General features: G+C 54.5%; 1 protein-coding gene across 1 annotated transcript in view; it reads left to right on the top strand.

Moving 5' to 3' along the window:
• Window positions 1–26,257, top strand: part of TNRC6C (trinucleotide repeat containing adaptor 6C) — a 97,200-nt gene that overhangs the window by 41,139 nt on the left and 29,804 nt on the right. The window contains exons 4-5 of the mRNA XM_058676424.1: window positions 5,742–6,068; window positions 17,340–19,856. Of these exons, the coding sequence (XP_058532407.1) occupies window positions 5,742–6,068; window positions 17,340–19,856 (2,844 nt within the window). The remainder of the gene's footprint in view (window positions 1–5,741; window positions 6,069–17,339; window positions 19,857–26,257) is intronic.

Genomic DNA, 26,257 nt, shown 5'->3' with positions numbered 1-26,257 from the left:
ACGGAGGCCCCAGTGAGAGAGCACCACGATGAGAGAGTGGGTTGAACTGGGACCTGTTATCGCTTGTTAAAATAAAATTTAAAAAACACCATCTCCTTGCTTGTGGCCTGGGAAAGCAGTCGAGGACGGCCCAATGCATTGGGACCCTGCACCTGTGTGGGAGACCCGGAAGAGGTTCCTGGTTCCCGGCTTCGGATTGGCACGGATCGGCGCGCACCGGCCCGTTGCGGCTCTCTTGGGGAGTGAATCATCGGACTGAAGATCTTCCTCTCTGTCTCTCCTCCTCTGTGTATATCTGGCTGTAATAAAATGAATAAATCTTTAAAAAAAAAAAAGACTAAGCGAATTTGTGAGGAAGAAGGCCCATCGGGTGACCCCACTTCTTGCTCACTGCGGCCTGGCGGACGGTGGTCGCTGTTGTGTGTGCACCTCGCAGGGGCCGCGCCAGCCCTCCAGGGCATCACCGCCAGCCCTCTGCTGTTGTCTGGCTCGTATGGATCACCTCGTGAGAAGTCTGAAGTTTTTATGATTTGATTCAGTAGCAGCTATATTCTATCACTGTATTTTCTCCTCAAATGAAAAATTACTTACCGTGTAGTAATCATGAATTGCTTTATCCTGGCTCTTTACACAGTTTTTGTTTGTTTTTGAGTGGCTAAAAGAGACAGAGCTGCCATCTTCTGGTTCAGCCTCCAGATGGCCCCAGTGCTCCTCGGCTGGGCCAGGCAGGAGCCAGGCATTCCGGTGTGGGATGCAGGCATCTTGAGCTAGGCCAGACACTTGCCCTGACCTCTGCCCAGGTTAGAATGAGTAACTCAGAGGGCTGACGGCCATCCCTGCAGGAGAGTGGTCCGAGGCCTACCTTGGCACACATGTTGCTTGAAACTGGGCAGGTGAGAAGGCCGGGGCAGATGTGGCCCTGCCTTGTTCTCACCCAGGCTCAAGGAAGCAGATCCGGAGCCAGGCATCACGTGGGATTTTTTTTAAACACCTAGCCAATGTCTGGGATCCAAGATAAATTTATCTGTTAACTCAATTTTACCATGGTTTGGCTACTAGGATGGCTGCTGGCAGGTCGGGGGAGGGGAGTGATGCTAGCATGAGGTGCAGGAACCACAAGGAGAGTGGGAGCTAGAGGAAGGCCCAGGGCACTGCTGGGGTGACCAGAGCCTGGTGAGGCCAGGGTGACAGGCGGGTAGAGAAGGAGCAGCATTTGCAGACACTGGACAGTGGAGGGAACAGGGTGGCATTCTTCAACTAGCCAGTCACAAAGCTGGGGCAGCAGGGGTGGCAAGTTAGGGAGGGAGAGGAAGCTGTAAGCCTGGCTGGGGGATGCCCAACATGCAGGGCCCCGAGCTGGGGCAGGTTCCCCTTGCTAACTGACAGTGAAGCAAGGGTTTAGAAGTCTGCTTGGGGGCCCCGGCGGCATGGCCTAGCGGCTAAAGTCCTCTCCTTGAATGCACCGGGATCCCATATGGGCGCCAGTTCTAATCCCGGCAGCTCCACTTCCCGTCCAGCTCCCTGCTTGTGGCCTGGGAAAGCAGCCGAAGACAACCTAAAAGCTTTGGGAGCCTGTGCCCGTGTGGGAGACCTGGAAGAGGTTCCAGGTTCCCGGCATCAGATCGGCACAGCACCGGCCCGTTGCTGCTCACTTGGGGAGTGAATCATCGGATGGGAGATCTTCCTCTCTGTCTCTCCTTCTCTCTGTATATCTGACTTTGTAATAAAAATAAATAACTCTTAAAAAAAAAAAAGTCTGCTTGGACCTGGGTGTGTTTCTCTGGACCCTGGAGTAGCTGGATTTGGGCTCCCTCTTCTGGCAGTTTGTATACAGGATTCTGTACATTTGCTGGAAAATATTTAGGATTCTTATGTTTCACAATTTTTTTTTTATTAACACACATGGAGAGATGTATTACAGAAGGCAACTTGTGCATGTCCGAGGACAGCGCTTAGGACAGACAGGCTCGGCAAGGATTGAGGGTAATACGTCCGAGAACCCCTACAGCTCAGGACAGCTGCGTTTATTGTGTGTACTAAAACCTTTGCTAGAAAAAGGGAGTATTTCTTCTTTTATCTTAAAGATGTATTCATTTTTAAAGATTTATTTTCTTTTTATTGGAAACTCAGTTGTACAGAGAGGAGGAGAGATAGAGAGGAAGATCTTCGTCCGATGATTCACTCCCAAAGTGACCACAACAGCTGGTGCTACGCTAATCCAAAGCTAGGAGCCTAGTGCCTCTTCCCGGTCTCCCATGTGGGTGCAGGATCCCAAGGCTTCGGGCCGTCCTTGACTGCTCTCCCAGGCCACGGGCAGGAAGCTGAATGGGAAGTGGAGCTGCCTGGACTAGAACCGGCGCCCAAATGGGATCCCAGTGCGTTCAAGGCGAGGACTTTAGCTGTTAGGCCACCATGCCGGGTCCAGGAATATTTCTCTACGTGAAAGGCAGATGAGACAGAGCCTTTGGCTCTGGGGCTTCTGCATGAGTGGGTGGAAGTTCCCATTACTGCATCTGAGATAGTGGGGAAGTTGGCTTTGAAGGGTGGGCTGGCACGGGGCAAGTGAGGAACGCTGACAGTGAGGCGTTAGACGGCGTTGGGAGCAGCTAGCTGTAAGGCTCAGGCCTGGCGAGATGGCCAGTGAGGCCAGGCGGAGGTGGACACTGCAAGGTCTGGGAGCCTGGGGACACAGGCCCAGTGGAGGTGTCACATTTGGGAGGCCTCCAAGTGCCCGTGGGGTGGATGAACCTCGCTTGCCTGCTGTCAGCGCCCAGGGTTTTAGAAAAGTGCTGGGAGTGATTTTGAATCTGGCTGGCTGGCCCAGTTAGAACTACACCATTTGAGCATTTTACCTGAAAACAGGAAATAAAATTGTTTGACTTCTGCCTTTTCACCAGCAGATGTCGCCCTTATTTTAAAAATACATTATTAGGTGGCAAGAATTTCCAGTTTGTTGAAAGCTTTGTGTTGTTAGCTGTGAAGTAACTCAGTGGCTGCCCTTTTCCTCAAGAAAATCAAGGGTTTGTTGGTACTCCAGAAGCAACACCCCACTGCTGTCCTGTGCTGCGTGGCGCCCTGCGTGCCAGGAAGAGGCCATCTCGCCATCTGCCTAGGACAGTGTCAGAATGACGACTCGGTGTCCCAGCTGCTGGAGAGTCTGAGTTTGGACCTGAAGAAAGTTGACGACTAATCAAAAATTGCCCGTTTGACTTACCCAGATTACAAGAATAGAGCTAAGTTTTGGGGATCTCCACTTATTAGGGACTTTTTAAGGTGGCAGTTAATGTCCAGGATTCAAAAAGTAGTTGTTTAAACCAGAGGAAGTTGTTCACTGCGTCATGTAGGAGAGCTGGAGGTTGAGTTGGCAGCTCCGTGTTCTTGGTCCCTGCTGCCTGCTTCACTGAGGGAGGGGGCCTTCCTTTCAGTGCAGAGAGAATGCCTGAGCGTCCCGGGACAGGGCTGGGCCCGCGTCACGCACGGTGGCTGTGTGACAGCCCTGGGGCCTGGGGCTCTGTCCGTCAAAGCACTCACGGGTCACCTGCTCCTGTCTGAGCCAGCATGCTGCAGGTGGTGTTGAGCACTGGTTGTAAGGGGAGCTTGGGCCTGCCGTCCGCCACAAGCTGTTCCGCCTTGGACCTTTATGGAGACATAACTGATGAGTGTATTATGATTCTGAGAAACCAGCTCAAAATTTTCTCTTTGAAGAAGATACTACAATCTCTAAACTAGGTTCCATCCCGTAGAAATACTGTGCAAGTCCCAAACATGAGACACACATGTGTCTTGCAGAAGTCTAGCCAGCGGGAGCAGGTAGCACATGGCAAGGCACTGCTGGGGACAGCCACGGGCCACGTCAGTGCTGACTCAGCGACCCCGCTTCCTGGGAGGCAGCAAGTGACAGCAGAGGTGCTGCTGGGACAGCCCCATGGGAGACCTGTCAGGTGGGCCACTGCGTCCAGGCTGCTCCACACTGGAAGGTGCTGCCGGGCTGCTGTGGGCCTCTGGCGTCTGTGGAGCCGAGCGGATGGCTTTTCCAGGACAGCCGTGGGGGCCAGGCTGCGACCCCGAGAGACCTCCGCGTGTCGCCTGTGCGTGCCCGGCCTGCTGGCACCATCTCAGCTTCGCAGTCTGTGTTCTCAAAGAAGGCGCTGGTTCCACCTGGGCACAAGACAGGGAGTAGACCATTCAAGTAGCTGCTTATTATTTGTTTCTTAAAAGAAAGCAGCGCCTACCCAAGATTTTGCCTGGCTGGCCTGACGTTGCCGCTGATTTCTGTTTGGCAGTGAAAGCTGACTGATGCCCTGAATGCCAGGGGGCAGACACTGCGGACTGCACACGCCACGTGTGGCCCCTCCACGTCTTCCTTGGGTTTTTCCCTGCATCCTTTAGATTGTGAGACACGTTCTCATCCCTTCACTGCCCTGCGTGGGTTCCTGAGTGACTTAGTGACCGGAGCCCGAGTGCCGAGAGCAGTGCAGCCCCGTGCAGGAACGAGGCCACCAAGAGGGGGCAGGACATGGAGGCCCCAAGGATGCGGAGTGCGCAGACTGTGTCGTGAGGGACGGACTGCAGCCAGATGAGCCGACAGCGCCGCAGGCCCTGGTGCTGACGGTGTGTCCAGTGCCACTCGTACAAGAGCGACGCGGAAGTAGGGGTAGCTCACATTGTGCATGGCTTTTACTCAGCGTTGAGACTGAAGACATTGGTGTGTTAAATGGAAACGAAATCCTAAAAAAGGTTCCATGGAACATTCTGGATAGCGGTGGCTGCTGTCAGGGTGGAAGGGGCGAGACTGCTGCAGTGGACACACAGGCTCGCAGGGTCACTGTTCAGGGTCCTTTCATGCGTGGGTGTGGGGGCTGAAATTCTGGCGGGGTGGTCAGCCCCATGCTGGTGCAGCTGCCTGACAGCCGTGGCCCTTCTCCCAGGACTTGCGCGTCGCCACTGCTGCCTCGCTGCTGACCCCTCCTCCCCTCCAACACACACACCACCCGCACCCAGCAGCACTGAAATCCCACAGCGCTGCGTCTTTCTCGGTCAGCTGCTAGACACTTGCTCAGAATTAGAGTGGAAATCTGTGCGAACTCACGTGGCCTCACTTTATGCACACGGTGCAGAGACCTGGCCACGGGGTGGCCTGGGGCAAGCAGCAAAGGCCTGGCCTCCAGAGAGTGTGGGCTTGAGCAGGCCCTCAGGTGATTCTTCTCTTTTTGTTTTGAAATTTCTCCTGTCAGAGACAGACACAGATCTGTCATTTGCTGGTTCACTCCCCGAAAGCCTGCAGCGGCTGGGACTGGCCTAAGGCGAAGCCTAGACCCAGGAGTGCAGTGAAGGGTGCCCACGTGGGTGCCAGGGACCCCGGAACCCGAGTTAGCCGGCTGTGTGCCAGACTGTGTGCTGCTGCTGGGAAGCCAGGTTGGGCAGAGCTGAGACTCAGACCCCGGGACTCTGGGGGGCCGGCCCCCCGCCCCGGAAATGATATATATGTATATAGCCAAGGGTGAAGACAGCCTCTGGGCCAGACGACCCCGCCACCCATGAGCAACCACTGCCTCACCCCCTCCAGAAGGTGGGTCCCCAAGACCTGGTGGGCCCACAGCCTAGCGTCCAGTTTTAGTTCCGGAGCATTGGGCTGTCATAACCATGTTTCAGTTTTGTTTTGTTTTGTTTTCCTTGATTTGGATTGGATTTTAAGGAGGTGTTACTCAGTGTTGAGTTCTTTTGCCTTTTGTTCCTTTTAGTGCCAGAACCTACTAAGACCTGTCCGAGCCAGCCCCAGCCTGCCAGTGCCGGCAGCAGGACTTGCACCAGCACCATCTGCAGCAGCAGCAATGGCAAACGCGCAGCAGCCAGCAGCCAGCAGCCAGCTGCCTCACGCTACCTGCCTCGCGAGGTGCCGCCACGCTTCCGCCAGCAAGAACAGAAGCAGCTCTTAAAGAGGGGCCAGCCGCTGCCCACAGGGACTCTGACCGGCGTGAGCCCTGCGCAGGGGGCCGCGCCCGCAGGGGCCAGCTCGCCTCCCCTCCCTGGAGCCAGCACGCAGCCACCTCCCAGTCAGCTCCCCGCAGGTAAAACTGCCAGGAATGGGACCCGGGGTCGGCCTTCAGCCCTGAGGGTGAGCATAAATGGAAATGCTTACTCCGTGTGCACTGTGTGCCTTTAGTGGGGATTTTAAGGTGTAGTTGAGGTGTCTTCTATTTATATCATTTTGTAAGCATGTGCAGTCTTCAAGAAGTTCATGGGAATGTGTTCATGGAAAAGTTCACGCACAAATTTCAGAATAGCTTGCACCCACTTATCTGTGCACTCCATGTTCCGGGAACTTTAAGTAATACCTCATATTTGTGACTGGCACCCCGCCCCCTACTGTTGCTCTGCCCACCAGTCCCCTCTGGCAGCAGAAGGCTTCTCGGTGGAGCCCCTCTCCCTCCGCTGTGTCTCGTGCGTGCTGACGCTGGTTTTGCCAGGAGTAACAGGCTCAGCCGGGGCTGCTGGGAGCACTCTCCGGGCGCTGGGGAGGCTGCAGCTGTGTTCTGTTTCCCTAGCCCCACATGGAGGGGCAGCTTGGCCTCTGCTCCCCTGGCAGAGCCAGTGCCCACGACACAGAGGGCTCTGCGCCACCAGCTGCCGTTCCAGCCCCATGGCGTCATGCTGGATACTTCTGGGACTTTGCCTGCCACTGTTTGAGGGAACTGGGGGGAGAGTAGACATTTATTACTCTGTTGTTTTGTGAAGTCCTTCTGTTTTAAGTAATTTAGTAACGTACTAAATTTGGAATGGAGACCATATTTGCTAAAGGCTATGACATTTAGCTCTGTCATTCAGGGAGGAAGTTTCAGGGGTTGGGGTGAGAAGACACTCCCTGGCTGTGTGTCTTCCAACTGTCTTGACTTTGATCTGCTGGGCGCCTGGTAGACTCAGGGTGACCCAGTGCTGGGTCACAGGTTAGACCGCCCTTAGCACAGCACGCCTGTGTCAGGTCCTGCCCTGCTGACCAGCTCCCTGCCTGTGCGCCTGGGAAGGCCGTCCGAGTCGGCCACCTGTGTAGGGACCTGGATTGAATTGCTGCCGCAGCCCTGGCTCCCACAGCCCTGGCTGTAGCAGCTGTTCAGTAGCCAGAAAATGGAAGAGCTCTTAATCTCTCTGTCTCTGCCATTCTGCCGTTCAAATAAATCCTTTTTTTTTTTTTTTTTTTTACAAAAGAGAAACAGAAATAGATCAGTCTTTCTATTGGTTTACTCTTCAACAGTTGGAACTGGCATGATCTGAAGCCAGGAGCCAAGAGCCCTGGGTCAAACCGGTGCCCATATGGGATCCCAGCATGTGCAAGGCAAGAAGTTATGCCACTAGTCTACTGCACCAGGCCCCAGGAGAATCTTAAAAAAGATTTTATACTCAGACCTGAATGGCTTTGGTGTGTTAAAGTGATGATTTTTGAAAAGTAGAGCTGCTGTGTGCCTCCTCGTGCCAGCTGCCGCTGGTTGATGGTGTTGCCTCAAGCTCTCGCCGGCCCCTGGCCATGGGCTGAGCCACCTCTCTGACCTAGGGACAGCAGCCAAGGAGTTGATGCAGTCACATTAGGGTTGGAAGTAATATTCTTTAATAAGATACTTGATCCCAGAACGGTAGCCTAGCAGCTAAAGTCCTCGCCTTGCACGCGCTAAGATCCCATACGGGCGCAGGTTCTAATCCTAGCAGCTCCACTTCCTTCCAGCTCCCTGCTTGTAGCCTGGGAGAGCAGTTGAGGACGGCCCAAAGCCTTGGTACCTTGTACCCACATGGGAGACCTGGAGGAGGCTCCTGGCTCCTGGCTTTGGATCGGCACAGCTCTGGCCACTTGGAGAGTAAATCATGGGATGGAAGATCTTCCTCTCTGTCCTGCTCTCTCTGTATCTGACTTTGCAATAAATAAATAAATAAACCTTTTTTTAAAAATAAGGTACTTGTCTCTGTAAATATAACCTTCCTAAGAAAACATTCCTAGCTTAGAGCCCTTTGAGAGCAGCTGGTGCAGCTCTGCTGGGGTGGTCGCCCCGCCCGGCTCTGCTCTCCGTTGACTGTGCTCATGCAGCCGCCTGACAGCTCTGGCTGTCTCCGAGTGCTGAATCAGAATGTCTGAAAGTTAGTCATTCTGTGTAAGTGTACAGTGAGGGATTCTGGGTCTGATTTTGCGCCAGCTCTCACATCTTTGTCCTCGCGGCCGGAGCAGTCTCCGCATAGCCTGTTGCCCTCGGGGCCACTTCCTGCCACCGTGCATCTGCCTGCATGGCGAGGCCCTGCACAGCCTGCTGCCTCCTGAAGCCCCCTCTGGAGTGTGCTGCGCTCGGTGCCATGTCTCTTCCAGGTCCTGCATGCCCGTGATTGCCCTTCACGCATACACCCCCTGTGCAAGCACCTCCAGGTGTCTCCACTGCATTGTCCCCACGCACTGCTCACTGGCTGCTGGATAGCCTGCCTGCCTTTGTTTTTTTTTTGTTTTGTTTTTGGTTTTTGTTGTTGTTTTAAGATTTATTTATTCTTATTTTTTTAAAGATTTATTTATTTTTATTACAAAGTCAGATATACAGAGAGGAGAGACAGAGAGGAAGATCTTCCGTCCAATGATTCACTCCCCAAGTGACTGCAATGGCTGGTGCTGCGCCGATCTGAAGCCGGGAACCTGGAACCTCCTCCAGGTCTCCCGCACGGGTGCAGGGTCCCAAGGCTTTGGGCCGTCATCGACTGCTTTCCCAGGCCACAAGCAGGAAGCTGGATGGGAAGTGGAGCTGCTGGGATTAGAACCGGCGCCCACATGGGATCCCGGAGCATTCAAGGCGAGGACTTTTTCTACTAGGCCATGCCACCGGGCCCTATTTATTTATTCTTTTTGGAAAGTCAGATATACAGAGAGAAAGATCTTCTGTCAATTGATTCGCTCCTCAGGAAGCAGAAGGGCAGTTGGGCAGCCAGGACACCAACCAGCGCCCATATAGGATCCCAGCGTGTGAAAGGCGAGGTCTTTAGCCACTAGACTACTGTGCGGGGCTCTAGTCTTTTGTTGTTGTTTCTAATTCCTAAGAGTCTCACTTCTTGCCTAGATTGGAAATGTGCCGTGATGCAAGTGCCTGGGTTTTCCGGTGTCTGACGGTACAGCAGAGCGGGAGGTGTGCTCACCGTTGGGGAGTAAGGCATGCCGGAAAGGCCAGTCAGCCAAGGAGCCGCAGCAGGTGACAAACCAGCATAGAGCGCCACGTTCAGAGGTTCAGATGAGCTGTGCTGTGTGGAGCACGTGAGAGCATCCACGGGCTGTGGCCTGCGTGGTTCAGTGGCTGAGGGAGCAGATGGGAGAAGGCAGAAGGCGAGGTTGGAGGAGCTGGCTGTTAGTGTTGCTACGCAGCAGCTGTAATGAGCAGGAGAGCCCACCACGGTCATGGCGTCCAGGGAAATGCACTTTCTGAGCTGCCCCAGCAAGCTGTGGTGGGACTTGTGGGCTGCCTGAGCAGAGGTTTCCCTTCTTTGTTTTAAAGAGTGACAAGCTGTCAAATGCAGCTGCAGTTCTCTGATAGTTCAGCAGTGTGCTCCCTGGGCGGGAATGCATGTGGGCCTGGGCTCTCCCGCAGGTGGCATGCCAGGGCCCAGGACAGCGGGGAGGACACGGCCCGTGAAGAGAAGGACCATCCCATCTCGGAGGGTGAGAACTTAAAGGTTTGTACAAGATCTTAACAAAAACCCACCCGAGAGGAAACATTTACAATGTGCACCACCAGAGTCAGTGTCCAGAATGCCAGGTGGTCCAGTAGGCAGGAGGGGTGGGGACATGGGCATCCTGAGAGCGGTCTGTGGGCAGGAAAGGGACCAAGGAAACCACAATCATGTACCACTTCCCCAAACTTTGCAGTTTTAGTGATTCTGAATGCCCCCTGGCATAACAGCCCTGGAGCTGCTGGTCAGGTGCTTCCAGCCTGTGAGTTCAGACGCTGCCGCACATCCTCGGCCCTGGACCCCAGGGCCACTGCAGATGGCAGCCCCCCAGAGGGCCGGGCAGCAGGCCTGTGCAGCTGGTGAGCCAGGCCCGCCCGGTGAGTCACACACTAGCCCTGCCAAAATCACTCCTGAAAGCCTGAAGCCAGCATGGCTGTTGGACATACAAAGGTGCTTCAGGACCTTTTGGTAATTGGCATTAGAGGATTTGGGGTGAGGGGTCAGCATAGTGACATACCTGGTTAAGCTGCTGCTTGGGAAGCCTACACCCCATAATGAAATTCCAATGTTATCTAATTTGCTCTTTCTTTTTTTTAAATTGGAAACACAGAAGGAAGGAGAGAAATATCTTCCATGTGCAGATTTCTAGATAACTACAATGGCTGATGCTGAGCTAATCTGAAACCAGGAGCCAGGAGCTTCTTCTGGGTCTCCCTCTCTGGTACAAGGTCCCAAGGTCCCTCGACTGCTTTCCCAGGCCACAGGCAGGGAACTGGATGGGAAGTCGAATAGCTGGAACATGAACCAGTGTCCACATGGCGCCTGCAGGTGGAGGATTAGCCATTTGAGCCATCACAGCTGCCCCTGCTTGGCTCTAGTTACCTCCCTGCTGATGTGCCTGGAATGCAGCAGATGGCGGCCTGAGTCCTTGGGGCTTTGCTGCTTGTGTAAGAGGCCCGCTGGCCTTGCAGGCAGAGTTCCTGTCTGCCAGCTTTGGCCTGATCCAGCCTGGCTGTTGGGTGCATTTAGGGAGTGACCCAGCAGATAACACGCTCTCTTTCTACCACTTTGACTTTCAAATCAATGGTCTAGTTTTCCCGGGTGCTGTGGGACTACAGGAGCTTTCAGGTGCAAGCCCAAGGACGTGGACATTCTCTGCTGCCTTCCCAGGCACATTAGCAGCAGGTGGATGGGAAGAGGAGCAGCCAGGATTCAAACTTGCATCACATGGGGTGCCAGCACTGCAGGCGGGAGCTTCATGTGCTGCGCCACAGCACTGACCTCTCGGGAACACTCACAGGCGTGCTCCGCTTTCCTCCTCCGATGTCTGCATCCCGTGGCGCTTCCGAGGAGGGGGTGTCTATGGCGATGTTGGCTCCGCTTCCATCCTTCAGCCTCAGCCGTGCCTCGTGGGGGCTCGCTGCAGGGCTCCCGCGTCACCTCAGCGGGCGCTCACTCTGGGGTTCCCGTCATGTTAGTTGCGGCTCCGTGAAGGGCCTTCCTTGGTTGGCAGCGCTGCTGAAGTCACCATTTTCTGAGATAACCAAGACTGCTAGCACATCACTGCAAAAGGAAATCCTGCATGTTTTCAAGGTCTAATAATGCACTGATGAAGTAAAACTCAGTCAAATTTAAGGCAAAAATGACACCTTTTTGTAATGGGCTGCCAATCAAAAATGATGAAGTTTTCTGGCATCCAGCTGATACTCTCATTACTAGTGTGTGTCTGCACTCCGGGTGTGTGACTGTCTTGAATGTAACATGGCTTCCAGAAAATACACACTCTTAAGTGAGTGTGCCAACAGCAGACGCAAAAACATCCCTGCAGGGCGAGGGGCCGTCCAGCTGCAGAGGGGTGGAGAGGAGCGTGGGCCGGGGACACGGGGCAGCCTGGTGGAGGACTTGGCTCCCTTTCCCAGCCAGTGGGGAAGGGCCTCCTAGCCCTGGTCTTGGAATCCCTAAGGACTGTGAATGGCAAGCAGGCCCTGCAGGAATGCTGAGGGAGTCGCTGTGGGCATAGCTGCTGGGCGGAGGGGAGCTCCTGGACCGCTCGGTGGGCAGTGGGCCTGGGTTGCTTAGTGCCGTCAGACACTGATTCACTTGATTTTGTTATTTTCTTTTCAGACTTTTTTTTTTTTTTCAAATCTGCACAATAATTCAGGCTCAGAAATCTTGAGTGCATGTATCTTTCCAGGGACAGGGTATTGTTTTGGTGGCTGCTTCGTGCGCTCCTGAGGGAGAGTGTCTGTTGCTTAGATCCTCTCTACAAAGAGGCAGGGAAGTAATTACAAAGTTGGATACTTGGCCAGTTTACATGTGTGGCTCATTTAGAATATTCCAGCTAGTGTTGACATGCCGCCAATGTTTGGGAGTTGTTTAGGAAGAGAAAAGTGGGTCTGAAATGCAACAGTTGGTGTGGAGGCAGGCTGGAGGGGTCTGGAGGCAGCCTGGAGGGGTCTGGAGGCAGCCTGGAGGGGTCTGGAGGCAGGCTGGAGGGGTCTGGAGGCAGGCTGGAGGGGTCTGGAGGCAGGCTGGAGGGGTCTGGAGGCAGGCTGGAGGGGTCTGGAGGCAGGCTGGAGGGGTCTGGAGGCAGGCTGGAGGGGCGTGGAGGCAGGCTGGAGGGGCGTGGAGGCAGGCTGGAGGGGTCTGGAGGCAGGCTGGAGGGGCGTGGAGGCAGGCTGGAGGGGCGTGGAGGCAGGCTGGAGGGGTCTGGAGGCAGGCTGGAGGGGTCTGGAGGCAGGCTGGAGGGGTCTGGAGGCAGGCTGGAGGGGCGTGGAGGTAGGCTGCCCTGTTGTCAACTGGCTTTAAAATGCCAAGGAGAATGTGACAAGGGAGAGACTGCAGGGAGAGGGAAGATAGGTTTAGTGTTGGCTGCAATTACATCATCAAAGCTTTGCTAGCCCTCCGCAGGCGCCTCCACCCTGGTGGAGGGGATTAATCAGACACTTCCTGGACTGGTAGGGTATCGCCCAGTCCTCCCACAGGGGGCCCGGGCACAGGCTGGCCACTGCAGCGTCCTGGCAGCTCTATCGGAAGCGGCTCTCTAAGACCCAGCGGACACATTGGAGCAGGCGCAGGGCGAGCCTGGCTGCGGGGACACAGTCACAGGGGCAGCTGTGCATGCAGGGTGGCACCTTCTGCAGGTATTCAGCGCAGCCCCTGGGAGAACAGACCCAGCAGCGGCTGTGAAAGGACGTGCCAGCCAGCTCCAGCCAGCTCCAGCCAGCTCCAGCCAGCTCCAGCCAGCTCCAGCCAGCTCCAGCCAGCGTGGGAGCCTGGGCTCCTGGCCGCAGCTCAGCTGGAATAAAATGGCGTCTTGGCGGAGAGCAGCTTGCCAAGGAGCGGCCAGTAGGCAGTCAGGGCCAGCCGCGCTCTGGTAGCGTCACCCAGAGCCACCTCCCATTCCAAACTTGGGCCCACCTGCTGCCCCCACCCCATTTCCTTTTGTTTTCCTGGGTTCTTTTTTTTTTTTTTTAAAGATTTATTCATTTTATTACAGCCAGATATACACAGAGGAGGAGAGACAGAGAGGAAGATCTTCCGTCCGATGATTCACTCCCCAAGTGAGCCGCAACGGGCCGGTGCGCGCCGATCCGAAGCCGGAAACTGGAACCTCTTCCGGGTCTCCCACGCGGGTGCAGGGTCCCAAAGCTTTGGGCTGTCCTCTCCTGCTTTCCCAGGCCACAGGCAGGGAGCTGGATGGGAAGTAGAGCTGCCGGGATTAGAACCGGTGCCCATATGGGATCCCGGGGCGATCAAGGCGAGGACCTTAGCCGCTAGGCCTCACCGCCGGGCCCGTTTTCCTGGGTTCTTAACCTGAGGAAGTGGTCTCATCTTGTGGCTGTCCTTGTGATGACTGGTTCCTGGAGGCCCTGGATCGGCTCTGCTTGCCCAGCAGTACGTCACATTGGCAGCAGTGAGCAGGGCTCTGGGTGCCAGCAGGCCCACAGGAGTCATGGGTTCCACACCAAGTCAATGCAGCAGGCAGGCATTGGCACTTTGAAGCCAGAAACAGGTGTGAGGTGTGTCCTGCCCTCAAACACAAGCAGCCAGGAAGTCCAGGCAGTGGGCGGCCGGCCGCGGGCGGCAGAGCATTGGCTGTCAGGAGAAGTGTGGCCTATGTTTCATAACATGGACTTGATTCTTGTGCGTTTCAGCCAAGACACTGCCTGCGTGTGCCAGCTAGGCGCCTAGGAGACTGCTGGGTGAATTTCGTCCCCATTTCTCTATCTGTTTAATCTGATACCTAATTAAAGCTCTGGGAAGCTCCTTGTTGAAGACTTCGCTGGGAAACATTCTGTCTTTATAGTGTTATGTTTTGCAATTGAAAACGAAGAATGCTTTTCTCCTTCAACCACACTATTTTAGAATCCTTTGTAATATAACCACCTAAGTAGATTGTTTCAGAGACATCTATTTATAGGATGTGTAACCAGTTCAACAGAAGAGGGGGATTTACTGCCGCACAGGAATGTTGCTTCTCCTTTCCACGATGAGACTTTTCTAGGAGAAAGTTTTTTGCTGACGGAGCAGTAGTGTGGAGAGAGGGCACTAGCTTTCTCTCTAAGCGTGTTGGCCTCATCCGATAGAACCCTCGGCCCGTCGCGGGGCCTTCCGAGTGGCCCGGCTGCTGTGTGCAGAGTGGCGTGACGAGGCTCTGGTCCAGGGCGCCATGGCTCTGCCAGGCCACGAGGAGATGGTGCCCTCGGCGTCGGCTGGCGTGCTGCCTGTCGGATGACGGGTTTGCCAGTCCTGGACAGGACCAGAGAACTCAGAGCTGTCCCTTTTCAGGATTTTCATTTTTGGGGGAGTTTTGTTTTGTTTTTAAAGGATGTATTTATTTTTGTTTCACAGGCAAAGTTAGAGAGCGCGTGCTTCCGTCAGAGCTTCCATCTGCTGCGTTACTTCCTCAGTGGCCATAGCAGCCAACATTGGGCCAGGCCAAAGCCAGGCACCAAAAGCTGCTTCTGGGTCTCCCACATGGGTGGCAGGGCCAAGCCCTGGGCTGTCCTGCTCTGTCTTCCCAGGTCCATTGGCAGGAGCTGGATCACAGATGGAGTTGCTGGGACTCAAGCTGGCACCCAGGTGGAAGGCTGGCACCAAACCCATTAGCCTATACCACAACCTATACCCTAGTCTTTTAATTATTTTCATTTTGTTGGAAAGGAAGAAAGAAAGAAACAGAGATCACCCATCTGCTTGTTCACTCCCCAAACACTGAAGCTGGTCCAGGCCAAAGCCAGAAGCCCTGAATTTCGTACGGGTCTCCCACGGGGGTAGCAGGGAGCGAGGACCTGAGCCATCACCTGCCACTTCCCGGGAAGCTGGCACTACTGGTGGCTCAGGCTTGCCCCAGTGTACAGGGGAGAATGTCACTCCCACACTGCTCCTAGAAGTTAGTCATGTCACTATTTTTTTTTTACATACTTCAGTTTTTTAGACTAGGATTTGTGAATGGAGAATACAATCAACACACTTGGTTTTGAAAGCCATTCAAGGGGGCCAGCACTTGGTGAATAAGCTAAGCCTGTGCCTACAGCACTGGCGTAGCCCACAGAGGTGCCAGTTCTTATCCCAGCTGCTCCACTTCCCGTCTAGCTCCCTGCTAACGTTATCTGGGGAAGCAGCGGGGGTGGGGCGCGAGTACTCGGACCACTTGGGAGGCTTGGCTAGGGTTCTTGGCCCCAGTCAGCTCAGTCACAACCATATCGGGGGTGAGCGAGAAGGTGGACCTCCTCCTCCTCCTCCTCCTCCTCCTCCTCCTCCTCCTCCTCCTCTTCTACCACTTTGCCTTCCAGAGCAATAAAACGAATCTTTTAAAAAATGAAAACAAGACTTAGAAAGAAAAAATTGATGGAACACATTAAAAACAAAACAAGGAACACCAGCCCAAGGGAAGAGCTGAGGCCAGCTGTGTCCTTTTTGTCCCCACCTCAGCATGGGGAGCTCCTGCAACACAGGGCCTGGGCTGGTCCACCGCACGGTCTCTGGGATCCCACAGTTAGGCCCTGCCGACCGTGTGTGGCTCCTGGGCGCACGCGCAGGGACCTGCAGGCGCGGGCATGCCACCACGGGTGGAACGTGGACAGGCATGCTGTGGGAGCCCAAGGCAGGAAGAGCTGGTTCTTAGGAAGGTGTCTGAGGCAAGGAGAAGGCATCAGAGCTGTGAGAAAGTCAAGGCGTCAGAACAGAACCCCGAATCACAAGGCTAGAGCAGGGAGCAATTTTTACCAGTCATCCAAAAATTTGCTTTTGTTTTTGTTTTTTAGTTTTTAAATTATATTTGAAAGGCAGAGAAAAAGAAAACTCCATCTTAGCTTCATTTCACTTTAAGGGATGTTTGTTTTTTCTTTAGTGTTTTTTCTTTAAGATGTGTTTTTTTTTTTTTTGCTTGAAAGGCAGAGTTACAGAAAGAGGGAGAGACAGAGCAGTCTTCCAACCACTGGTTCACTCCCCAGTGGCTGTCCTGGCTGGAGCTGGGAGGCCCAGCACCAGGAGCCAGGAGCTGCTCTTGGGTCTGCACTTGGGAACAGGAGTCCAAGCACCTGAACATTCTCGGCTTTTCCAGGCCATTAGCAAGGAGCTGGATCGGAGTGCAACAGCCAGGACTTGGAGCCTGCACCGTGTGGGATGCAGATGCCGCTGGCAGCAGCTTATCCGACTACACCACAGTAACAGCCCCTAAAGGAGAATTTTCATTACCCATGAATAAAATTTTCTTGGTGAAATAAACTTGAAGAGAACGTAGTGATAAAAGGATTGTAAAAGAAAATATATTATCATTTATCCATATATCTTAAAGGAACTCCACTAAGAGTATTATTTTTGTTATTATACTTTTACATTGGTTTTGAGTGTAACAGATGTATTTTGAAGTCTACTGAAACATTTATTGGAATGTAAGTTTGATTGTTGTGTTAAAAGTAGCCAGATAATTAGAGTGGGACAAGATCAGGTGCACACAGGGGAGTGTAGACTCATTGAAGGGGTCCTGAGTGGAAGGCTGCCAGGAGCAGAGGAAGACAGGTGTACAGGGCTTCCCAGCTCTAAGCAGAGGCGACCGCGTCCTTCGCGAGCCACGGCGAGGCCAGCAGAGGGCTGGGAAAGCAGAAGCCATCTGCAGGGAGGAGCAATGCAACAGAGGTCAGCGGTGCTGTCCGTCCCAGCCTTGCAGCACGTGAAGCAGCAGCCAGACCCTGTCCTGCTGCACGGGTGGCTCTGCGGTGCCAGCCAGAGCCTCGCTGCAGAAGGAGTCTGGTGCTGCCCTTGGCAGTGCTGTGCTCAGAGTGTGGAGGGGAGAGCCCGCAGCGAGCCCAGGCTCCCTGGGCACCTTGGTTCTAGCCCGGGCCAAGCTGCATGGTAGGAGGTGTCCAGCCAGTATAGCTGCTTGACTGATGCCTTCCACATGCCAGGAGGCCACATGGCTCTCTTCCAGGGAGCTGGGAGGAAGGCACAGTGGTAAGAATTAGTACAATTTCGAAAACATCAACTTTCAAACCAGAAGCTGTTACGAAGACAAGTAACTTTTTCCTTTAAATTTTTTTTTTTAATGTTTACCATTCCAAAATGAAAGTGTGAGCTGAGGAGCTTCCTAAAAGACCAGTTGGCAGGTGGCGCATTGACACATCTAATGTTGGGTTTTGTTTTGTCTCTTGTAGATCTCAGTGGATTGGCAGAGCGTTATGATAACCCCCAGTGGGGAGAGCCGCCTACTCCCAAGAGTGAAGCCAGCCGCGGCTGGGATCAAGTGAGCCTGGATAGGTTGGACAAGGAGGCGTGGCCTTCCGGCCCGGGGCCCGAGCCCCAGGCACCCTCAGAATGCCCCGCAGACACTGACTCTGCCTGCAGCTGCAGCTCGGAAGGCAGCAGCATGGCTGCAGCCAGCGCTCCGGGCAGCTTCCCTGCACACAGCAAGAAGGCCAGCGGCAGCACTGGCACCCATGGCACGGCCGTCCAAAGCCCTGCCAACCCAAGTGCCCTCGGCACAGGGGGCGCCGGTGGCAGTGGCGGCGCGACCAGAGGATGGGGCATAGCCACAGGCTCTGGCTCTGGCCTCCCTCACTGCTCTGTCGCCGCTGGGGATGGGAAGATGGACAACATGATTGGAGATGGGAGAAGTCAGAATTGCTGGAGTGCTTCCAGCTCCACTGCTAGCATCAGTCTCAACCTTAACCCTAATGCCAACCCCGCTGCCTGGCCTGTGCTCGGACATGAGGGAGCTGTGGTGACAGGTAGCCCCGCCAGTGTTTGCAGTCCAGTCAGTGCCATAGGTCAGAACATGGGCAACCCGAACGGGCACCCACCGGGCACCTCAGGTGCTTGGGGCAGCGTGCTGTCGCAGGAGAGCACACAACCACAGCCGTCCACATCCCAGAATGTGTCCTTGAGCACACAACCTCAGAACCTTCACACTGACGGACCAAACAACACTAACCCCACGAACTCCTCACCAAACACTGGCAATGCAGTGCAGACCAACGGACTGCCCAACTGGGGCATGGCTGTGGGCATGGGGGCCATCATCCCGCCCCACCTGCAAGGCCTGCCTGGTGCTAACGGATCATCACTTTCTCAAGTCAGTGGAGGTGAAGGAATGAACAGTTCTGTGTGGGGATTGTCCCCAGGAAACCCCGCCACAGGAAGTAGCAATTCCGGGTTCGGTCAGGGGAGTGGAGACACTGTGAACTCAGCACTCAGTGCTAAGCAGAACGGATCCAGCAGTGCTATGCACAAGGAAGCAGGTGGGGGGAGTGCCTGGGGCTCAGGCCCTCCCGCTGGTCCTGGAGTACTGGCCTGGGGAAGGGGCAATGGCAACATGCATGCAGGGGCTTGGGGCCACCCCAGTCGGAACACCTCTAACGGTGCAGGTGGGGAATGGGGAAAGACCCCAAACCAGCATTCCAGCAGTGACATCAATGGGAAAGGACCCACAGGGTGGGAGAGTCCTGGTGTGGCCAGCCAGACTCCTGCCATGCAGCCTGGCAGTGAACACGTGACCTCTTGGGCCAAAGCTGCACCTTCTGGAACCACAGCAAGTGAAGGCAGTAGTGACGGTTCCAGCAGTCACAATGAAGGAGGCGCCGGGAGGGAAGGAGCAGAAAGCCGGAGGCGAGACAAAGGGCTCCTGGACCAGGGGCACATCCCGCTGCCAAGGAGCGACCTGGACCCCAGAGTGCTGTGCAACACTGGCTGGGGCCAGACTCCTGTCAGGCAGAACACCGCCTGGGACTTGGAAGAGTCCCCGAGGGCCGAAAGGAAAAGGGACGATGGGACGGAGGCCTGGGGCTGCGCAGCCTCTCCACCCTCCAACTCAGGGGGCAGGAGCGATGGGTCCAGCGTGAAAAGTACAAATACCTCTACAGTATCGGGGTGGGTCAGCTCACCCCCTGCTGCTGTGCCAGCAAATGCAGGCTGGGGCGACAACCATGGCAAAGCGGCCCGTGGCCCAGGCGCCTGGGGGGACACTGCGAGCTCTGCTGCTGCCACCAAGAGTGGCCACACTTGGAGTGGGGCCGCTGGTCAGGAGGACAGATCCCCCACCTGGGGGGAACCTGCAAAACCCAGATCCCAGAACTGGGGAGACGGACAAAGAGCGAACCCCAGCTGGAGCGCAGGGGCAGGAGACTGGGCCGACTCGGCGTCTGTGCTGGGCCACCTGGCGGAAGGGAAGAAGAACGCGCCTGGATGGGATGCTGAGAGCAGCAGGGCAGGGCCTGGGTGGGGTGATAGCTCAAGGTCTGGAGCCGGTGGCTGGGGCACAAATGCAAAGGTGAATCCAGGTACAAACTGGGGGGAATCTCTCAAACCTGCCCCCCAACAGAACTGGGCTACCAAGCCACAGGACAACAGCCTGAGCAGCTGGGGGGGAGCTGCTTCTGTGAAGCAGACAGGGGCAGGGTGGCTTGGGGGGCCCGTGCCAGTGAAGCAGAAGGACAGTGGGGAGGCCACCGGCTGGGAGGAGCCCTCGCCTCCATCCATCCGACGCAAAATGGAAATTGATGACGGTACCTCAGCTTGGGGGGACCCAAGCAGCTACAACAACAAAGCTGTCAACATGTGGGACAGGAACAACCCGGTGACCCAGAGCAGCGCCACTGCCACCACCCACAGGGGCGGGACGCCACCACCGCACCAGGCCAGCTCGCAGCTGAACCGATCGCCATTGCTTGGGCCAGGTATGGAAGGGAGTTTGTGTCTCATTGTGTGTGCTTAGGTATGTGGATGTTTTCATAGCCACTAGCATTGCAAGAATCTGGGTGCCCTTCAGCCCTGAGGAATGTGGCAAGAGCATGCCATAAGCCGTCACTCTGTCCTGGAGAAGTGTGGTTAATCCTGCAAGTGGAACACGGCCTCTGGCCGCTCGGCACCTTCCAGGAGGTGAGCGACAAGAGGATCTGTTCTGGAATCACGTTTGTACCGAGGGGTGTTCCCCATGCCCCCAGTTTGCTTGTTGGCTGTAGCTGATGACATACACCGCCCTGATAGTTTGATGTGTTTCTAGGAGCATTTTTGACGTTACTTTATGTATTCATGGCTGTTATGTTGGTGGTTCCCTAACATTCAGTGGCATGCTTGCCCAGTGCCTTTGGCAATTATACGGTTAACAGACTGATTTTTGTGGTCATCGCTGGTGGCTAATATTGGCAGTTACAGCCACGTGTTCACCTGGCCCTGTCTTGTGCAGAGTCCCAAACCTGCCGAAGAAACACATTCTGTTACGGGGAGTCTTGGACCCTCACGTTAGTTACTTAGAAACTTTGTCATTTCCTTAGCAGATACGCTAGCAAGTGCCAGCGCTGGCTTCTGGTAAAATCGCCCAGGACGTTGGTGGTCACGCAGGAGGAAGGGGCGCAGTGCCGGTCCTGACACTTCTGGGTTAACTGTCCAGGAGTGAGACCCCACGGCTAGGAGGGTCCCATGGCTGTTTCTAGTGTGTGGTTAACACTGAAATAAAACAATTTTTATAAGAAGTAAATGGTATTATGCAAGTCATGTTTTGAGTTGTATGGTGGAAGGAGGTCGAGACCCATCCTGGTGGGGCCGCTGGGGGCGACTTCAGCTGGGGCAGAGCAGCACACAGCACTGGCCAGGAGAGGTGCAGATACAGTGGAGCAGGACTCTAAGTTCCTCCCATGGCCCTGCAATTTTGTTTTTAAAAGATTTATTTATTTTTATTGGAAAGGCAGATATACAGAGAGGAGGAGAGACAGGAAGATCCTTCCGATAATTCACTCCCCAAGCAGCCGCAATGGTTGGAGCTGAGCCTATCTGAAACTAGGAGCCAGGAGCCTCTTCCAGGCCTCCCACATGGGTGCAGGATCCCAAAGCTTTGGGCCATCCTTAACTGCTTTCCCAGGCCACAGGCAGGAAGCTGGATGGGAAACAGGGCTGCCGGGATTAGAACTGGTGCCCATACAGGATCCCGGTGCGTTCAAGGCGAGGACTTTAGTCACTATGCTATCGTGCTGGCCCTGGGCCTGGCCCTGCAGCTTTGAGTGGAGTGACATCAGTATGTGAGGCACCCCGACACCAGGCAGAAAGCTTGAGGAGTGGAGGGAGCCAGAGAGTGGTTGTAGCACAGGCACAGTCACATTTGGAATCTCCCACATGTCTGCCAAGATGCCACATAAAGGCACCTTTCCTTCCCAGTTTGAACGTGGTCTCCACGTCCCACACGCCTGTTCTCCAGAAAATGCCACTGGTTCCTTGTAGCCATTCTTGATGCTGTTGGGGAAAGCTGTGGCCTGAGGGCCTTGTATCCAGTGCCCACGTCACTGCCATGCAGACGGGGCTGGTAGAGACAGCGGCCTCCCTGCCCCAAGCCCATTCTCCAGTGATATGCCCTGCTGGCCATCACCTTGCTGAACCCATCACCCGTTGGCTTGCTTGTTTCAAGTTGACCTTAGAGTGGAGAGTCTGCCTGCTCTGAGTCCATTGTCGCTCCCTCAGCACAGCTCCCGTGAGGTCTTGCTCCGTTGTCCCAGGTGTGTGACTGCATCCCTGGGCAGTTTCCAAAGGGCCCCAGCACATCTGCCTCAGGCCTGATTCTCTGAGGAGCCTGTGGTTATGCCTTTCAGGTGTAGGCCATCCCTGCATGTTAGGAACACACCAGGGCTGAGCATGCACCCTCCACGGCCACGCCTGCGGTCATCTCATATGGGCAGCCCAGCTTCCAGGGGTCACCGCAGCCATTGCTCAGAGGTGGCAGTGGGTGCTGCTGTGTAGAGGTTTTGATTTTAAAAACCTGTTGTGACCGAATGCTTTAACAGGAATGGTCTAGAAGGGCTCCTTGGGAAGCTGAATCCTCCTCCAGGCTAGCTCCATGAGGGCAGGAGGAGCCCAGCATGCTTGGAGCTTGCAGTGGTGGGTGGCCTCGACAGGAAACTGCCAGAGAGAAGGGCCAGGACAAAGTGGGAGGGATGTTGTAGGTCCTCTGACCCACTGTGAAGTCTGGGAATCCGCTGAGCAAGCAGTGACTGCATGGAGAAGAGTGGCCAGCAGCCCTCCACATGCCCTCTGTGAGCCGTGGAGAGGGCTGGAGTAGTGGCAGCCTGAAGTGGACAGGGAGGGGTTATTTCTCGGGTCGTTTGGATGTGGGGGTCAAGATGGTAGGTCTCTGCTGGGGGCAGGTGAGTGCGGTTGGCCGGAGCTCTCCTGGAGACACTGCAGAGAGTCCTGTGGAGACAGCAGGAGGTATTGGCGTGGAGGACTCAATTCAGTCCGAGAGCTGAGGTCATGGGAGAGTGGCTGGTGGGCAGAGATGTTGGAGATGGTTGTTTAAAGCAAGTAGAGGGAAGGTGCTCTTCACCCATGCCAGTGCCCAGGCTGGCAGGGCCAGAGAGTAGGGCAGCTCCTGTGGGGCTTCATGGTCCCTGGGAGGCTGGCGTCGGTGGCCTGAAGGGACCTGGGCCGAGCAAACCCGGAGGGATGGAGCAGCGTGTGGCATCAGTACAGTGTGAACACTGACTCCCTGTGGAGCAGTGCTCCGGTCCGGGATGTGGCTGGAGCAAGCGGTGTGAGCCCCCACCTGGGGAGGCCGGCCGCTTGGGAGCTGGGAGTGTGCGTGGTGGAGGCAGTCATGCTGGGATGGAGCAAGCCCCGGGCATCAGGGTGCCAAGGAGGGGCAGGGGAGGGCTGCTGGCCATCTTTCCCGTCACTGGTGCACGCAAACCTACCCCAGCAAAGGCTGGACCTGTGCCCAAGGCTGCCCCCTCCGGGATCCTTTGTGGACCTTGGGGGTGTCTGTGTGAGCCTCTGCTTGGGCATCAGGCTCACTCCACCAAAGGCCCTGGCTGCGCCCTGTGCCTGGTGAGCCTGTGGTTCTGTAGGTGCAAGTCGGACGACTTCCTGGGAGCGTGCAGCCTCCTGGATGGTCTGACACGGAGCAGTCGGCTGGCGAGCTGCTTCCCAGGAGCCTGTGCCCGCACCACCCTCCCCATTAGAACTGACACCCACATGGGATCCCGGCGCGTTCAAGGCGAGGACTTTAGCTGCTAGGCCATGCCACCAGGCCCCAGAATGATTTTAAATTTACTAAATAAATGGCTTAAGTAGTAATATAAAGAGTTCTTTTTTTTTTTTTTAGAAAGTATTTATTTGAAATGCAGAATTACAGAGAAAAGGAGACAAAGAAATCTTCCATGTGCTGGTTTACTCCCCAAATGATTGTACAGTCAGAGCTGGGTCTCCCAAGTAGGTACCAGGGGCCCAAGTACCTGGACCGCCCTCCTCTGCTTGTCCCAGGCCCTTGGCAGGAAGCCGGAGCAGAAGCGGAGCAGGACTGTGAACCACCACCGTATACATGCCTACGGGATGCTAGTGTTGCAGGCGGCAGGTTTACCGGCTCTGCCACAGTGCTGACTGCTTCATGTGCCATTCTTGTTATGTTCATGTGATCCGTGCTATGTGAGCCTGAGCAAAGCCTACATTAGGAAATTCAGTGTAATTTCCTGGAATGGATTGTTTGGGCCTGGTAACCCATGCTGTACCTCAAATAGTGACACCCAGGAGAGGTGCTCCAAGCTGCTGCCTGAGCCCCCCTCCCCACTGCCAACCCTACCCACATCAGGCAGCGTGGGTTAGAGTCCCAGCCCGGCACCTGACCCCAAGCTTCCTGCTGACGTGCACCTGGCAGGCAGCAGGTGGAGACTCGGCCACGCCCACCCACATGAAGGCCCTGGATTGGGTTCCTGGCTCCTGGCTGTTGTGGATGTTTAGGGAATGAACCAGTGGGCGGCTAGGTGATTCTCTGCTTGCGGACACACAGAGGAGCATTGAGTCTAGATGCTGTGGGAGGTCACTGTGGTCTCACAGCTGCAGGGAGCACCTCAGGAGGTTACTTTCTTTGCCAGACTGTGCCTGGCTTCACCAGAACACGTGGAGAGTTTGAAGGGGTTCAGTGTGGGGGTGATGGATCCCCAGAAGGTGAATCCATAGCCGAGCTAAACCAGCAGCACCGTGGGTCGGGAAACGTTATCCAAGTGGCAGGTGGAAGGAAGTAGGGCGTTGGTACCACCTACCACTGCCTGAGCAGCTCTGTGCACATTTCACAGTGCCTGCCCACAGCCTTTGGCCAGGCCGCTCAGAGCCCGCCTGGTGTGTCCGCCATGCTGGTGGTGAACGCGGGAGGCTCTCACTGCTGGTGGTGGGAAGTGGAAAAGTGCCGTGTGGGTGAAGGCTGCAGGCGTCTACACCCACACAGGCGTGTCCCCTCCTCACTGAGCTGAAACTGGGCACTGCCGTGACTCGCCTGTGTCACCAGTGGCACTGGCCAGAAAAGATTGTCCTTCCTTCAGAATCCACTCTTCCAGGAAGTGTCATTCTTTTGGGTAAAAGTGACACCAAAAATAGATCCCTGCAGCAGAGCTGGCTAGTGGCGACACCGCAGCAGCACCCTGTGTGGCTGCAGCTGCTCTGCAGCCGAAGCAGGCTGCGCTCGCTGCTGAAGCGGGAAGCGTGGAGGGCTCTAGGCCTGGCTGGGTACATGCTTCTTTCCTTTGTTGTTTTAATATTTCATGTATTTTCGATGGAAAGGTCAGATCTGCAGAGAGAAGGATATGATACAAAGAAAGATCTTCCATCTGCTGGTTCACTCCCCAAGTGGCTGCAACGGCCAGAGCTGAGCTGATCCGAAGCCAGGAGCCAGGAGCCTCTTCCAGGTCTCCCTTGCAGATGCAGGGTGCGTCCTCTGCTGCTTTCCCAGGCCACAAGCAGTGAGCTGGATGGGAAGTGGAGTAGCCAGGACATGAACCAGCGCCATGTGGACTCCCGGGCGTTCAAGGCGAGGACTTCAGCCACTAGACTGCCATGCTGAGCCTCCAATATCAGTGTTTTAAATGTCCTTCCTCATCAAGCCCAACCTTACAGGAGTTTCTGTTAGTTAGGAACGGGAAGGCTCCAAGTTCGCTCCAGCAGAAGGCTCTGAGAGCGGAGGTGACACTGGCCCCTAGTGGGATCACCGCCCATGCAGCGAGAGCGAGGTGTGGGGCGTGGCGTGCAGCACCCCTGCCAGGCGCACAGGGTGCACATACTGACAGTGATGTGAGTTTGTTGGTTTTTTTTTTTTACTTTTATTATTATTATCATTTTATGTTACATTTTCATAGGCCCTGGTATTTCCCTTACTCCCTCCCCAAGTTCCCTCCCCCTCCCCATAGAGTGCCCCTATGTTATTACTATAGTATAGTTCTTCATGAACAGGCATATGTCCATCTTTGCGGGCATGGACAGTGGCAGAGAATCCAGCATCCTGTTGTCAAGATACAGTAAGCAGTTTCATTGTAAGCCTATCTTTGATCTGAAAGTAGAAATGCATCCTGCATTGTATCCTCACATCTGGATATGACAGTCTCCATTACACAGCTACTACACATCCCCGCAAATGAAAAACAACAATACAAAATCAACAACAGGAAGAAAAATAGAAATTTACAACGCCATGAAATTAAATAACATGCTACTGGGTATGATAGTCTGTATTGCACAGTTACGGCACATCCCCTTTAAAGAAAAACCACAAAATCAACAAGAGAAAGAAGAGAAAAAATTGAAAATGCCATGAAGTTAAATAACATGGTACTGAATGACTTATGTGTCGCTGAAGAAATGTAAAAGAAAATCAAGAACCTTCTTAAAGAAAATGATGCTGCTGTGTGATCTATGAGTCAGTGAAGAATTTAATGAGAAAGTATTCTGAGAGATGAAACTAAATTAAAAAAGAAATGAAATCCATGAGATAGTTTCTTTGTTGGTGAGATATGTCTCCTTTAGGCAACAAATAAATGGGTTTTGTGTTTTTAATCCAGTCTACTAATCTGTGACATTTCCTTGATGAACTTAAACCATTTACATTCAGGGTTAATATGAATGGGTGGTAATTTGGTCCTATCATTTTAGCAATGGGTTGTTCATTGATTTAGTCTTCTGTTGTCATTTTAGTGGGATGTTCTTCACATTTGCTTTTGGTTTTGGTGGGTGCTATTCCTTTTCTCTGTCGCGAATATCTTTATCATTTGTAGGTCAGGTTTAGAAGAGGCATATTCTTTCAACTTTCCTTTACTGTGGAAAAATTTCATTT

The sequence above is a fragment of the Ochotona princeps genome, chromosome 17 (genome assembly GCF_030435755.1).
Source record: "Ochotona princeps isolate mOchPri1 chromosome 17, mOchPri1.hap1, whole genome shotgun sequence".
NCBI lineage: Eukaryota > Metazoa > Chordata > Mammalia > Lagomorpha > Ochotonidae > Ochotona > Ochotona princeps.
This window is presented reverse-complemented; position numbering and strand designations above follow the sequence as displayed.